This window comes from Cotesia glomerata, linkage group LG8, assembly GCF_020080835.1.
Source record: "Cotesia glomerata isolate CgM1 linkage group LG8, MPM_Cglom_v2.3, whole genome shotgun sequence".
Lineage (NCBI taxonomy): Eukaryota > Metazoa > Arthropoda > Insecta > Hymenoptera > Braconidae > Cotesia > Cotesia glomerata.
The window spans coordinates 117,446-134,936 of NC_058165.1; the positions used below are offsets into that span (position 1 = coordinate 117,446).

General features: G+C 27.7%; 1 protein-coding gene across 1 annotated transcript; it reads right to left on the reverse strand.

Annotated features, from left to right (window-relative positions):
- Positions 1–1,763: 1,763 nt before the first annotated feature.
- LOC123270247 (trace amine-associated receptor 9) lies at positions 1,764–16,936 on the reverse strand. The gene is made up of 9 exons (XM_044736215.1): positions 16,916–16,936; positions 10,519–11,037; positions 9,306–9,431; positions 7,416–7,532; positions 6,794–6,948; positions 6,184–6,331; positions 4,948–5,202; positions 2,249–2,348; positions 1,764–2,164 (listed from the first exon to the last, which is right to left on the reverse strand). Exons 2-9 carry the CDS (start codon positions 10,741–10,743, stop codon positions 2,034–2,036), a joined length of 1,257 nt encoding a protein of 418 aa, XP_044592150.1. The 5' UTR covers positions 10,744–11,037; positions 16,916–16,936; the 3' UTR covers positions 1,764–2,033.
- Between the last annotated feature and the right edge of the window lie 555 nt (positions 16,937–17,491).

Consider the following 17,491-nt stretch of genomic DNA (forward strand, 5'->3'; position numbering starts at 1 on the left):
TAGCTTCTTCCAAAAGATTATTACCACCATCAGGTTGAGCTTTCTCAATTTTAGAAACCCTAGCCTCCAAATCCTTGACATTTTTCTGCAACATATCATAATTAGAAATCAGTTTGTCAACCTTGTCATTGACTGACTTCATAGTTTCATCAAACTTGTCCAACTTTTTTCCGAACTTAGCCACGTTCTTATCTACTCCATCTATTTTGTTTAACTTCTCAGAAATTTCCTTTAATATCGGTGACACATCAGTGACACAAGCCGGACAGTAATCCTTAACCTTAGCGGCCGCATGTGCCTTAGATGGTAAACAACATCGCACCTTCACACATGTGTTATGAAAGTAGTGTTTACAATTAGCAGTTATTTGGACAGCTGATGCGGCGTCACTGATGACCTTTAGGCACAATCCACACGACATAGACATTGTCACAAGAATTGTGAGATGGCAGCACAATATATATACCGAACGCAAGATGGCAGCACACTTAAATTTTCTAATAGGTTAGCCAAAATAAAACTAACCTAAATCAAAAATTGCAACTGTTTTCTTTTAATACAAAATCCGTTCAGTAAGAAATACAAGCGATTATTATTTCAAAAAGAAGCCAGTACTCGAAAATATAGTTTAAATAAATTGTCTATATCAGTAAACTACAATATCATTTACAAATAACACACCAAATGCACCAATGCAAAAACACGTCCGCACTATACAGCGCACACTATATATATATATTAGCAATATAGTTGCCGATAAGTTATTGTCAAATTGATTGCAGTTATTGATGGAAAATTTTTTGTTGATGATAATATGATATGATAAGGTGAGGTGTTGATAAAAAAAAAAAAGAAATCAATTTGCTAAGATTGGGATAAAATTTTTCTCATCTCTCGACAGATTTTAGAGGTTTCTTATTATCAGGGATCTTTTAAAATTTTCCGAGGAGTCTTCATGGTTCTAAAGTAATAGATTAAAAAATTATCTGGAAATTTAAGCTCTTAATATCAAATCTAAAGTTTACAGCTAAATCTACATATAATAATAACAAATACGGGTCAGACGGCAAGTCAATAAATTAATATAAAAATTTCACATAGAATTTTTATTATCTTTTTTTACATATATAAATACATATATTTTTAAACCGTGTAAAACCACGTGATTAATTAAATTTATTTATACTGTAATTTATTCGTATACATATCTCATTCTACAAAAAATCGATAAATTTACATCACATTACATGTAGAGTATTTTATCGAAAATTATAATTACATTAATTATTTGAAACTTTTTAAACTTACTTTGTTGTTTTATTTATTTTATCAACATTAGTAGCAAAATTAACAAAGTTGTGTAAAATGACTCAAATTCATCGATATTAACATTAATCAATCAATACGTAAATATGTTTCGATTATTGCCTACATATATAACTAATTGAATTTAAAAAAGATAACTTATTTTTTACAAAAAGCGCTTTTAATTTTTTTTTTTTTGTTTTTTTGCTATAGTTTTCTAGCAAATCTTATTTCATTGCAATCGTTTTATTAATAGACTGGTTACATCTAATGGTGCGTGTATTTTCGCTTGAGTAATTGTAACATTTATTTTAAAATTATTTAGTTTTTATAATAATAATAATAATTATTATTATTATCATTATTATTATTATTATTATTATTATTATTATTATTATTATTTTTATTATTATTACTAATATGAACAACTGTATATTTGAAAATGAAAATTTTTCTTATTTTCTTCATTAATTAAGGCAGTGCTATTATGACTAAAAAGACATTTAAAAAAATTTTTTTATTATTAATACTGTATGTTTCATTAGATATTCGCATTAAAAAAAAAAATTATAAAAATAATGATGATAATAATAATAATGCCACCACGCAAAAATTAAGAAAAAAATAAAAAAAAAAAAAAAAAAAAAAAAAACTAACAGAAGAAATATCTAACTGGCATCGTCGTCGGAAGATAGAATTTCTTCGGTTTGCGTGGCGGCATCCCTATTTCACGTTATTGATAATTCATTAACCCCGACGATGCTCTGATAATTTAATTCCCAAGGTAGGGGTGGAGTCACTAATGACGGCGTTGAACACCGTGCTAGCGAAGAATGATCTATCGAACATCGATCGATACCTTCAAAGTAAATTTGATTTTCATTATTTTACCGAATTCAATAACAATCATTTTTTTTTTTTTTTTTTTCTACGAAAATACTACCTGAAATATCGAAGCCGCCGATACTGCAGACGTCTAGTCCTCCGGTGCTAGTCGCACAGCAGTTTTTGTTTGGACCCAATTGTTTTCGCCGGCAGAAAATCTGAAATGATAATTTTTATTTGTGATTTAAAGAATTGTTCAAATTTTATTAAAAAGGTCTAAAATTTAATAAATTAAACATTTTTCTACTGGAACATCGTCACCATGTTTACCCGGGAAAAAATGATCAGATCTGATCAGATATGAACAGGCATGAGTCTTCAGGTCTGATCAGATATGAAAAATGACCGGGTCTGATCAGAGCTGGCCAGGCATGTTCATGACTGATCAGATCTGTTCATGTCTGACTCAATCAGGTCCATGAAAAAAAAAAAAAAAAGTTTGGTGCCGACGGGGATTCGAACCATGTACGTTGCGCTCTTCAGACTGATAATTTACCTGTTGACCCAATGACTCATCCATTCTCTAATGTACCTTTCAAACTAGTTTAAGTAATTTAAATTTTATACATGACTTATTCTTATAGTTAACGGAGTTCTATACTTAATTTATTAATTATTAATAATTAATTATACACAGTAAAAAATTTCGCGTCATTGCGTCAAAAAATTTTGTGATAAAAATTTTTATGTTAAATATTTAACACTTTTTTGTGTTAATTTAACAAAATAAATGTTAAATTTACACATAAAAGTGTTAAATATTTAACACAAAAATTTTTAACACAAAATTTTTTGACGCAATGCAAAATTTTTTACTATGTATATTAGAGTGATTTATTTGGGACGGCTATGTATTTTTTTCGATCCATTAACATATGGTTCTCTGTAAAGTAAAAAAAAAATTTCTTCAAGGTTTATTCCGCAATTATAATTTTATTGTTTTCTTTTAAAATTCAAGTTTTTTTTTAATTAAAACGTATAGGAAATGAAAAATTATTTGTGTGTTCTACAATTTAGCAGCTTTTGACACTACTGCAATGGACCAAGGCGGTAGCTTAAAATAATAACAGACCCCTTGAAAAGACTTATCGCCTATCGATATCAACTGATATATTTTGGTATTTTCACGGTATTAAACTCAAACTTTTAATAAATAATCTTATTTTTCGCGTATTCAATAGAACACAGTAAAAAATTTTATGTCACTGCGTCAAAATTCATCGTTAAAAATCATCGTTTTGGCATGGAAAATTAAAAAGTTTATGCTTATATAACCCGAAATTTTAGATGAAAGTTGTACATTTAAAATTTATAAGGGGATAGAAACTGATACGTCATACGGAACAAATTAATTTTAAAAATAGAACTGCAGTCTATAGTTCGATGAAATTTTTCTTCCAGACTTAAAATATTATTTAAGAGGGCAAATCATGCATGAACAGTTCTTGTCAGCTGATATATGGAGTTTTAATCCTTATCTATTTTAGGCTAGATCAGACATGATTAGACATGGACAGGTCTGATCAGGTCTGAGCATATTTAATACTTCAAACATGAACAGGCTTGATCAGATCTGATCAGGTCTGAGCGTATTTAATGCTTCAGACATGAACAGGCATGAACAGGCTTGATCAGGTCTGAGCGTATTTAACACTCCAGACATGAACAGACATGAACAGGCATGAACAGGTCTGGTCAGATCTGATCAGGTCTGAGCGTATTTAATGCTTCAGACATGAACAGGCATGAACAGACATAAGCAGGCATGATCAGGTCTGAGCGTATTTAACACTTTAGACATGAACAGACATGAACAGGCATGGACAGGTCTGATCAGGTCTGAGTATATTTAACGGTTCAGATATGAACAGGCACGGACAGGTCTGATCAGGCCTGATCATACATGACCAGGCCTGATCAGGTCGGATTTAAGGCCTGTTCAGATATGAACAGGTCTGATCAGTCCTGATCATTTTTTCCTGGCTAATTAAAACTTAAATAATTTTCAAATCAGCACAACAATGTCGCAATTCACATTGACCATTTTTAAAATTTAAAACCCTATTCTCAGTTTCCGGTAATGCTTTTTATATACAATAAATCCATGTTGAATTTTTTTCGGTAGTTGCTCACGTGTGAACAGCAAATGTATATCTATATATATATATATATATATATATATATAGTATACGATAGTATAAATGCAAGTAGAATCGTTATGAACAGGACAGAGACATTATTCACTGTCACATAAATCACTTGAGACCTACATTAGCAACGAGCTTTAAAAATATTGTGTATGTGCGTCTGTGTATTTGTATAAATAGGACAAATCGTTAAAGTGGATATAAGCGCATTATATATTATTATTGTTGTTGTTGTTGTTATAATTTACAATTATTGTCAAAAAAATTTCTAGATACCAGTTCGTCAACATCAGCTACTTGGTAGAAAAAAAAATTCCACTTTATCTATTAACTATACATTTGAATATGTTAGAATACAAATTTAATAATTTTATATCCAACGTGAATAGAAAAAAAAAAATTATCCGTACACTACTAGAATAAATTCAAAAATTAATTTTAATGACAAATAAATTACAAGAAACAAATTTTTTTTTACCATTCAATTTTAAAGCTCGTTTAAGTTTTGTCCACGGATATTATTTACATATAATCATATGAATTAAGAAACGCTTTGTTTTGTTTCAATAATTGAATTGTAAAAAAATAACTAATTGAAAAATGGAATTACCTTGGTATTGATAATCTCGCGTGAGATGCGCCGAAAATGATTGTTGAGAAGCCAGTAGAGAAATGGATTCCAAAAGCTATTTGACAGCGCGAGCCACGTGGCAAGGAAGTCTAGAAATGGCGGCGGTTTGCTTCCTGTACACGCGACCACAACTTCCTGTATTGTCCATGGGGTCACCATCACAATAAAACCAAGACTCATTGCCGCCATTGTTCTCGAGGCTGATGTTGACAGTCTTCTCTCGTGTGCTACTAGCTGAAATTTTTATTTATTTTTCAGTGAGCATTTTCCTTTGTGCTATGGATTATTCACATTGAGGAATTTTTTCCTTATAGAGTTTGTCATTTTAAAGGAACAGTAGAAAAAAAAGGGCTGCTAAATTAAGTTGATTCAAATCAAGTAGTTGAAAATAATAAAAAAAAAAAAAAAAAAAAAAAAAAAAACGCTAAAGCTTTCACCATTCTGCCTTTTTATCGTTTCCTCAATCTTACATTTCTTTTTAGATTTTATTTACTTTTTTTACTATCTTATATCCTCCCGGTTCTGGTATAAATAAAATGTAAAAAAAAAAAAAAAAAAGAAAATATATAAAAAAATAAAAACTGTGGGCAAAGAAATAAAAGTAAATGTAAAAAGGTCTTGCATTTATTGCTCTGCAAAAATCAATGGACCAAATAAAAAACACTCTAAATAAAATAAGTAAATTTCTTTTTTTAAGATGCGTCGTGCAATAAGAGTCATTTAATTTAAGAAATAATAATTTTTTTCAAACTTGCATAGTAAAATTATGTCGACAATTTAATTACAGTTTAGCGATACAATGCACCTATACACTATAAAGTTACTATCAAGTAAAAATTGTCACAATGATATCATATCGATTATAGTTTATAGAAGGAGCTATCAAGTTTCAAATGAATACTTCAGAGTTGGACTTTCTATTACTTGAGACTGTCTTGTCAGATACCAAGTTAATCATTTAGCAGACAGCTTTTCATGTACTTTGACAAAGTTTACTCAGTTCAGTGTAAGATCGATCGGCTAGACAGGTCGCAGTCAAATATTATTTATCCTTTTTTTGCTCCTACATAAGATAGGACTCGGTAATTTTAATTTTAATTTTAATTAGGTTTTGCAAGATGTAATAAAATAATTAGAGCATTCTAGAGAAATTTACCGCTTTTTAGAAGGGACCTTGCGGTTTTAATTAAAAAATACTAGTTGGGTAATATTTACCCTTTCAATGTTACTGCCGCTGACAACTTCCGGTGTGTTAACGCAAACAACGCGTTTTAATCGTAATTTATTGACATGAAACGCTGAGCCGTAGCAATACATGAGCACCATAGTTGTCGGAAAATAGAAACAACAGCACGCGAGGATTCTGAAAACAAAAATTGGTTTTTACAGCAATTAAAAAAATTTTTTGACAAGTTAAAAAAGTCCTGATAAAATCACGCCACGTAAATATATATATATATATATATAAGTTTTTTTATGTATGAATAGACATGTTCAATTTTTTAATAATAATTTGAAAAATAAAAAAATAAAGCTTGATTTTCAAGTATTATTAATTTCTCATAAATAACTCGAAAAATATCAATTTACTATTAGTCAAAGTACTCTTTTGTTCAAACTAATTGACGGATCAAAAAAATTATTCGGAACAAAACTGGTAGAAAATTTTATATTCTACAATTTTTAATTTATAAAATTTTCTGTAAAATTGATACATTACTTATTTTTAGTTAATATTAAAGAATTAAAAACTTGAAAAACTTTTGATAAATTTTCAGTTATTGATGGTCTTTCAGGTATTATTGAAAAATTTTTTGTCAATTACCTGAAAGATGGCCGAGCAAAAAATGGATCACAAGCCAGCAGACCCGAACTGTTGAAGTAGTATCCTCCACTGGGTAGAACAAGGCTCCCAAATATTGCGATGCTGGCAATCCAAGTCGTAGACATGACAGCCATGCAACCTTGACGCATGTAGTACTACAATAATGGTAAGTATGCAAAGTTGTTACCTATTGTTAGTATATTGATCAATGTAACATGGTCAAGTTTTTATTCTGTCACATTTTGAATAAAATACACAATACGTTTAAAAGTTTAAATTGTCAATTTATTCCGTGAATAATAACCTGTATATACAATACAATCTCTGTGGGTTGATAGACGTGAAATTGGACGATTATCGCATGCTAACAATTGAGTCAACTAACCGCAATACGATTTTGTTGTTATTCTGTTAGTTTGTGTGTGTATATATAATGTATATATTCATGTAAATATTCAGATATGGTCATTGTAAATATACAAAGAAAAAATAAATAACTTTAATAAAAAAATTAATTATTATTATTATATTCTTATTTATAATTGTTTATATTTTAATGAAAAATAATTAATTTAAAAAAATTAAAAATAAAAAATTTTTACCAAAAAATAAAGAGCGTTACCTTTTTTGAAGAGTGCCGATGATAACGATGGGGATGCAGCATACAAACGTAGCGATCGATTGCCATACAAACAAGAATAACTGCACTTTGCTGCGTGAGTGCACCCCGTAAAAGTGCCTGCAACATTAAATTCACCGATATGATTAACTTTTTATTTTTTATTTAGATTTTTAAGTATCCTCAAAAGCTTTTCACTAGGAATAAAAAATTGAATTTTCTTTTTCCCAACAAAAATTACCGCTTTTTTAAGTTTAAAAAAGAATTAATAAAATAAAGAAGCACTTTAATTAACCATATGACGATTACAGTAGAATTTATGGTTGCGCTTGTATATATATAGTAAAGATTGGGTGTTTTAGTTAACACCAGACACGCCTATCAGAGATCCACATTATTTTTATTCTTTTAAATTTAATGGTGTATAGTGCCTTTAAAAATTAGTAAACGTCTAATATTATCGGTTTGTGAATCTGAATGGGTTAATCCTAACTCTAGGATATTAGGTCAAATTAAATTGGCTCATCAATCAATAAAGATGTACCTATAAAAAAAAAATTATAAGCATATATGATCACATAAGATAATAAATTTGAACTATGTATTATATAAGATAAGTGGTTATTGACCACTCATAAGGCATATTTAATTATCATTGATCACATATGATCACATATTTAGTAATAGATAAGTATATATGATTATACGTGAATTTCAGCTGACAATATGTGAACCCCAAATAGCAGTTTTTTTTTTTTTTTTTTTTTTTTTTTTTTTTTTTTTATAGCATTTGTGATAAAACTTTCGATAAAAACGTTATTGTGATAAAAATTTTGTTCACTTGACAAACAACATAAATAAAGGAAAATTTGGTATAATGCCAATGAAAGTAAAGGAAAAAAAAAAAAACATTGATAATCCTGCGCATTGAGCTTCCGCAGGATACACCAACGTGTGACTATTATATAGTTAATACATTCGTTTTATATATATTATATGCATAAACTTTGGTATCCAATAAAATATAAACGGGTATACACCAGGATTCTTACACTATACTACTGGAATCTATAACCGTAGTAGTGTCAAGTGGAAACGGAACATATCCTTGAAATAGCTCTTCAAACGGCTTCCGGTCAATTTTTATTATCTATACTATCATATTGTATGTGGCAATAAACTCATTCTAACAATAAATATCTATTTTTTTTTATTTTATACTTTGTGGGCTATACTACACTGTATTTTATCGACATTATCATTTTTTTTATCCTCACAAGCTTCTTGCTTTTTATATTGTTTGTTTTTTTACAAGACAATTGAAAACTTTTTGTTTATTGGATAGTTTTTTTTATCTTTGATGACAAAGTAGTCACATATCCATTATATGTGATGATCATCATAATTTTATATAAAGTCATATATTATAATAACCATTTATATTTCATATCTGATAAAGTTTCATATATGTAATGATGTATGCTCCTATGTTGGTTGTACCTATATGGTTTAATAACAAAAAAAATTCTTTGTGATGATGACTACATATTTAAAAAATTATTAATCACTTTGTATTTATATAAACCAAAGACAAACAATGTGTCTCAAAACTAAAACAATTAATATGTATATAAATATATGCACATCAGATAATTAATCAAGAATTCTGGTGTTCTGTGAAATCAACTTGAGCATACAAAACCGGCGAGTAAACCAAGAAGTTTGTGGTTTTAGAGAAGCAAAGGCATGTCTCTTAAACAAACACCGAATTAGCAAAATTAATCCATAAAACCACTATGTAAATCACTGAATCTTGTATATTAAAAATTTAATATCATAATAATCATAATAATCTTTATTATTATAACCAATGTTTGCACTGTTTTAACTCACCTGAATTTGACAGACCAATTCACCATAGGGCCAGCACCCGTAAACTGCTGGTAAAAATCCAAATGGCGTGACTAATACGCCAATTGCAAGGTCATTACTGGCTAGACTCGTTAGCAGATACTTTGGCTGAAACGTAAGTAAAAAAAAAATAGAGATTATATATTTTATTAGTTTTATTAGAGTATTATAAGAACAAAGTTATTAGAGAAAAGCTTTAAAAAAAACTTTTTCTCAAAATTTCTTACATTAATTTTCCCTCAATCGTACAAGGAAAAAACTATAGACGTAATTAACTATTCTGAATTAGTATTTATTATAGAAAGACTTTATATCCATAATAATCAGAAGGAAGCTCTTGGTGGGTTCGTACGTGTAATGAATAAACTATCTATATTTTAGATTCGAATTACACATATATAATGGGGATAAAGCTCTTGTAAGCCTCATCATGATTATCCCCTCATATAATAGTTTATAGAGTTTATGTCTCAGTCTATTCCCTCTCATCGACTTTAGTAAGTCTAACATTTCATCATATCTTCTCGGCTTACTCTCTATACCCACCCTCCCACCACAGATACACTATACATATATTGTACTATAGCCACTTTCTACAGCTTTGCTCATGCATATGCAAATGCCAACAGCCCAGTAAATACATTCGGACATACCACCTTCTAGTTTTCTTCCTTTGCCATATATCTGTAGTTTACTAGTATACTTAAATATATATATATATATATATATCAAGTCTTTATTCTACGTGACGTGGATCTTAAATTTCTAAGAGATTTATTGTTATTATTATTATATATGCATTTTTATCGTCCAGATATAACAAATTGATTTTATTATACCCATTTATTCCAAGAGCTAGCTTTCAATGTGAATTATATTTTTCAATAAAATTGTAATCACTTTTAGATTTCATTTTTCAACGATTATGGAAAAAGATTTTAGTGTTTGAAAATAATTTCAATTTATATATTTTTCAATATAAACTTTTCAATTAGTGATAACTCAGAATCTAATAATGATTCGAAAAAGATTTTTTTAATAGTCATTTAAAAGCTTTAAATTCCCTTTTTCCAACAATTTATCATTGGAATAAATTTAAAAATTAAAAAAAAAAAAAATCTCAAAAAATTTTCCCGTCCCTTTAAATTTTAAAAAACAACAAAAAATATATATATATATATATATAATAACTCACCTGTGCATGGATGTATTTGCTGTACCGACGGCTGTTAATGACGCAGATGACCAGCAAATTGGCGACCAGAATTCCGATACTCAAGAAAAGTATCAAGGTCGCGCGCAGTAATTGTCCAGGTCCCGGTGTTGGCCAGTGTGTAAATTTATGCCCGGCGTCAGTAGGCCAACAGCTGCTGTTATTGAAAGCCGGTGGTAATAAAGTTGGTGTCTGATGCTCTAACATTCTTCAGATACCTTTCCTTCAGTTTCTATTCGGCTCGCCCTCTGTTTGAGCTTCAGCTTAAGCTTACACCCCTCCTTTTTTTCCGAGTCTTCTTACCACCACCACCAGTGTCAAACAAATTTTCTACCATTACCACTACCATCAACGATCACTGTTGCAATTATTTTTTTATTTCCCGAAATTTATCGGAATTTTTTATTCACTCCACCATAAAACATAAACCGAGTTTTATGTTTCGGCACTCAATTTCATTGTAAATATTCAAGATACGTTGAAATTGCATTTGACTTTTATCTACAAAAAATGTATCTTGTAATTTTTTTATAAAATTCAAATTCAACGAGTTATTGTCAAACAAAAAAATCAAAAGATTTTCATAATTTTTCTAATGTCAAGAAAAAAAAAAACATGGGTCAATATTTTAAGGATTTTTCACTGTCGTCGGTAAAAGCGAAAAATAAAAAAAAAATGAAAAAAAAAAAACCCCCCAAAAGTTAACCAACTTTTTTTGCCCTCGGCGAAGAGAGCTTTCCACTTAATCTCATAAACTTTCTCAGTAAAAAGTAAATAGACCGCAAATAAAAAATAGTATCCAAAATAGAGGAGAAAAAATTGCGTAGTTTGATTTTTTTTTTTTTTTTTAATTAATATTTCATGCACTTATGACTCTACCAATATTTCCGTCGCTGTAAATTCAACTATAACTCGATGATGAGTTTTAACCAACGTTCTTGTTAACTAACCTCTCATTATTAACGATTGTCGGATTAGTTGACCTCATTTTTTTTTATTGAAGAAATTTTTTTGGATTTTCCTCGCTAATAATTATTTTTAAAACAATTATTTAAAAAGAGTATAATTCTTTTGAATTTTGTTTCAAAAATATGGGTGTTGACATTTTAACACATTAATAAAGTATTAAAATTTAAACATATAATATTTGTTAAGTGTTTTTAATTTTTTTAATTTTCAAAAAAATACAATTTAACATTCAAAAAAAATAAATAAATAAATAAAAATATTACCTATTTATTTTTCAATATTTTTTCCTTGTTGCGGTATATGAGGCTTTAATTTATAGGAATGAACTTGACGGCGATAACCGAGTAATTAAACAATTAAAATTCACGCGAGAAGTCTTTTTTATTATTATAATAATTATAACAATGACTGTTTTACATAATTAAACCATTTTGCGTAATCTTTTTAATGTTACTAGTTTAATTTTCATTGTCATCATCATTGTTATTATTATTATTATTATTATTATTATCATTATCATATAATTAAAGCTGACTCTTTTCCGCGCTTGTAGTAGAACTATTGATTTTGTATTTAAAGTTATAACTGCTGATAAGTTTTAATCTACTACTGTAAGTCTGAAAAAGTAACGGGATTATGTTTTTTTTCTCCGAGTTAACGATTCATCAAATATGAATCACCACTGTACTTAAGATTTAACATGAGAAATTATCTAAAACACTTTGAGTCTTTAAAAATTATTCAATATAATAATCTTGAAAATAAAAATAAAGAAAAAAAAAAAAAAAAAAAAAAAGTAATCCTGATTTCTTGACTTGTGTCAAGCCGAACTTGGAAAAGTATCGAAAGTCTGATGTCTAGTCATCGCACTTCTATCACGTCGTATCTGGAGTTTCTTTTCACCCCTGTACTTACACATAACCCAGAGATTTAAAAAAAAAAATAGAACAGCTCTCGGGGGATGTGTGACTGTATGTCACTCTTCAACTTGTACAACTCTCGAGGGCATCGAACTTGAAACTAAAAAAAAAAAATTTAACAAACTTGTGATTTATTTATCTTCCATTCGGTCGAATATCAATTAATGTCACTAATAATTTTTTCAATTGATAAATTCGCGAGAGAGGTCAAGTTAAGTTATATGCCCGAGTGTATTTTCGGAGATTTTTTTTTTTATTATCCGAGGGAACTGGATTTTCCGGGGAACTGTTGTAAAAGGACAACGCATAAATTACACCAGAAGCTCGCTAAGAATACCCCTTTTTTTTGTTATTTTTATCATTTTCTATTGGAGTAAAATTCAATAGCACTTGAATTAAAGATTTTTCGCCGAATTTATTTCTGTTTATTTTCATGAATAAAACATATTATTGCTCTAAATATTTTCAGACAATTAGCATTGATTTTCATCGAGCCTATAATTTACTGCCAATGATAATAACGAAAGAATTTTTTTTTAATGAATAATAGGGTCTGTGTCTTTATTAATCCGTAATAATTTCTCGCAACAAAAATTTCTCGATCGAAAATTTCTTAGCGTAAAAATTCTTACAGAACAAATAATTATACTTGAAAAATTTCTTATAGATTTTATGATAACAAACGATCAACACATAATAAGCTTGTTACGTTAAATTTTACAACGAGCGATAATTTTACCGCTCACACCCTTCAACATTTCAAATATTTAAATAAATTTTTGTATAAGAAAATATTATTACGGTAGCAAACTTCTGTGTTGGTCTAATATCGAATAAAGACACACAACACAACAACCATGATAAAAAGGCACAACACTGTAACATTATCAGAAATAGTAAGTGTGTGTGTGTGTGTGTGTGTAAAAGCCGATCAATTATCAGTGGTATCATTTTTTTTATTTTTTTAATATGAATTTATTTTTTCTATAATATTTTAAAGGAAATATTTTATAGCATCACGTAACAGAAACCGTCAGATCTGAAAAACTCGCGCGAAATCTAATTTTCTCATATTCTATTCGTATTATTCTTCTTTCATTTAATATTCTTATTCTGTCTGATGCGTGCACGGCAACAAAAATGTAATATCCTTTACTTAGGTCTTGTCTATTACCTTCAATATTAGTTAATTTATTTTTTATTTCTCTTTCACTTTGAGATATTAAATTCAAATGAACGTCAGTAGCTTCCTTTTTATTTTATTTTATTTTTTTTTTTTTTATCATTAAAAATTATTTTTAAAATACTATTTTTTTGTTGGGAAATTCTCAAATATCTATTATTGGCTAAATAAAAATTTCTAGAATGTTAAAAATAAAAAATTGAAAGTTTTAGAAAATTGTACAAATTATTTAGTCTGGAAAGTTTTGTTAATTAAATTCAGTTCTAGACGATTATTTTTTTTTTTTTTTTTTTCTCTAATTTTGTAAAAATTTATGTTTAAACGACTCCTAAAATCTTGATGATTCTATAGAGAGACTTTTATGGAACTCATTATCTAGACTATATTTCTTAAAGATTTTTTCAAACAAAATTTTATTTTCTAAAAACTTTTCTGTAAAACTTGTTTTAAAATATTCCAAATATTTAATTCAATAAAATTTTTATAAAATTATTCACTGGACCTTATAAAAAATTTTATAAAATTTTCCTCACACAAAATTCCAAAAGTTGCGCTAAAAAATTTTGTGAAACCTAAAAAAAATTGTTTATAATTATTTTCTACATAGAAATAAGTAAACTGTATAATAAATAACAGTCAATTTATAATAAGTAATATGATAATTTTAAACAGTAAAATCGTGATTTATATATATATATATAGATAATATTTACCATTTAAACGTTACAATTTACTCTTTACGTGGAAGAAAATATTATTTCAAATAGTATAATATTCGCTATGTAAATGTCTAAAATGTCTAAAATGTCTAAAATGTTTAAGTATAATAATTAAGAATATTTAAGAAAAATGATCGCAATGATATGTAAAAAGTATAAAATAAAGTTAGTAAATTTTTAATACAAGCAACGTCAATATTTACTAAGTAAAATGGTAAATTTTAAACGCAACGCTAAAAATCAAACTGTAATTATTGACTTGCTTGGATTGGTAAAATGTATATTTTAAAAGTATAATTTTTACTGTTTCAAATATGTTAAATTCTCCTAGAGTGAGAGCCCCTTCCCCTCATAATATCGACTATATATTGAAATGGAAATTTTTACTGTTTAAAACTTTAAATTTTTTTCGATGAAACAGTCGTTATTTACTATAGAGTGACAGCTACTAATAATCACTTATTTTGGATATTAAATTATAAATTGTGGCTTTTATATACTTTCTACATTAAGTTCTGTAATATTTATATTTTTGCCATCCCGATGTCTGCTTTACTGTTTGAAACTATAATAAATGAACCGGAATCCGAGTGAATATTACAGTTTACTTTAATATTTTCGTGTAATAAAATAAAAATTTAACCTCTTTCAAAGTTGAAAACTTGCAAACACACAAGTATAATATTATTTTATGAAAATAGTTTATAACCCAAATACAAATATTTATTCAACAGCCCGCATTCCAGCAATAAATTGCCAATTCTTTCATTTTAGTAGTAAAAAGTGGTGGACCCGCATTTTATGATCCGTGAGAAAGAAAAATAACTTGATAATTATTTACTCTTAAACAGACAATATCGAATTTTGTGTGTTTCCCACAGCAGCATTTCATTCATTTATTTAAAACTAAACTTTTATTTCATTTATTCAAACGGTTTTATTATACATATATATTTTTTTATTTTACAACCCCTTTTATCGTCGTCTTTCAGTAGATATATTTAAAAGTATTTATTCATGAGTCACGTGTCACAGACATGAGTCCTAACATACTGAATAAAATGAATGGATAACCGTTTTTTTTCCTTAACTTTTTTTCCAATTATTTTTTATCTTCAATAATAAAAGAGCTACTGACTGTTAACTTTTCTCTTTCGAGCTTAGTTACTATTTTTTTCTTAAACTTTTTCCATAATCGTCAAATAAAAAATTTAATAAAATTAATAATCGAAATTATTTATCGCTAAAAAATGTTAATTTTAACATTTGATAGTGCTTATACTAATGACATCTAGAATTTTTTTTATACAATTCGACTCAGAGTTACATTAACACTGACGTAGCAGCTATTTTATTATTTCTGTAGCTTAGCACCATTTTACTATTTTTTTTTTTTTTTTATTTTACTTTTCTTCCGTTTTTCTCTTCCTATCTTTAACCATTTTTTTTTTTTTTTAAATCTCATTCGACGCATCACCCTTCGACCGATTTTCTATACCGTTCTATAGCGGGTGTCATAAAACATGTCTCTTTAACGCACATAAAATTATTATTTTTTTATTTAACAAACCTTTTGTAGACCTAGGCTAAAGTGTTAAAAATTTTAATACTGCAAAAAAAGACAAGAAAAAAATTTTCTAACCTCATATTTAAGGAATTTTTTTTTTTTTTTTTTGTTTTTAATTTTTATTTTATGTGTTGAACATTTTAAAAGATGAATTTTTTCATTATTATTATTACAAAATATAATTTTGATGGTTAATTAATATAAAAAAAAAAATCATTGTTAACATTTTAACACCAAAGTGTTAAATAAAATTACTGAGCCAAAATTAAAAAATTAAAGATCTTACCTCATTGCCAATTATACAAAAATTCAATATTAAATTTTAACACTCAAGTGTTGATAATTTAATTATTAAGCTAATATTTTTATCCACAAACTATTGAATAATAAATACCATTTTTTAAATTTAATGTTAAATTTTATCGCCAATGTTAAAAATTTTACACTTGTCAGTGTTGAAATTTCACACATATTACTATTATTATAAAAAAAATCTTTTCGACTTAACACACACACACACTTTAAAAATTAATGTTAACGTTTCAACACTACATTAACAATTATAAAATTTAATTAATTGTTAGAGTTAAAATTTAACACAAGTTTAACTATTGAAAATTTTCTAAATCTTAATCAATTTGTGTACTTTTGTTTTATTCCTAATGACTTACGTTAAAAATTTAACACTTGTAATAAATGTTAAAAGTTTAAGTCTTTAACAAGTGTTAACGATTTTAATGAATTCTAACACTATAACCTAATGTATGTTAACTATTATAGACTATATTTATTTAATTTGAAAATTTAATAACATTATTGTGTTAACGTTTTTACAAGTTGATAAATTACAACTTTCTACTGACAAAAACTTAACACTTTATGTCATTATCTTTTTTAACTTAAAACATGTATTGGAATTTTTTATGTTTTAAAATAGCAAATATGTGGAATATTTTTGAAAAATTGAAAAAAATTTTTTTTATTTTTCAACATTAAACATTTAAAGTACTAAAATTTTTACCACTTTTGAAAAAACGTCCCTTATTTTCTAAAATAAAGAAAAAGAAAAAGAAAAAGAAAAAAAAATAATTTTACTAATAATAACACTATTTTACACAGAATAAAGATTTTTTGTTAACACTTATCATAAATAATTTCGGGAAAAAATGAAAATCGAAAAAGGTGTCGTCATCGCAGAGTCTGACGACGCACTGACTAAAACTACTAGGCTGGGAGAATGGGCGTTTGTGAGTCCAAAATTTAACGGTAGAGCGCACACATATAAATCGGGCGCGAATGTGTCACACATATACTAATGTAAACACACTCTGACGATTAACTAATATTAATCCACAATTATACTTGTATATTTTTATAAACGTTATTATTATTATTATTATTATTTTTAAATTAGAGAATTTTATTTGATTCCGACGGGCATTTAGCAATCCCCATCCCCTACCAGTTCCTATCGAGCTGGAATATTACTCTGGCACTTTCTATCTCCCACACTTTCCACCCGTAGCAACCCATCCTTTCTCGCCACTTCCGTTTCCGCTTTCTCAGTCACTTCCATCCTCGTCTACTGGTAGTCTCC

Excerpts from the sequence above, each read along its gene's own strand:
- LOC123270247 (XM_044736215.1), bottom strand. The coding sequence starts at position 10,743 with ATGTTAGAGCATCAGACACCAACTTTATTACCACCGGCTTTCAATAAC. Across the intron at positions 7,533-9,305 it reads AATTGGTCTGTCAAATTCAG|GCACTTTTACGGGGTGCACT; the intron begins GTGAGTTAAAAC and ends TTAATGTTGCAG. Across the intron at positions 6,332-6,793 it reads TTTGCTCGGCCATCTTTCAG|AATCCTCGCGTGCTGTTGTT; the intron begins GTAATTGACAAA and ends TTTTGTTTTCAG.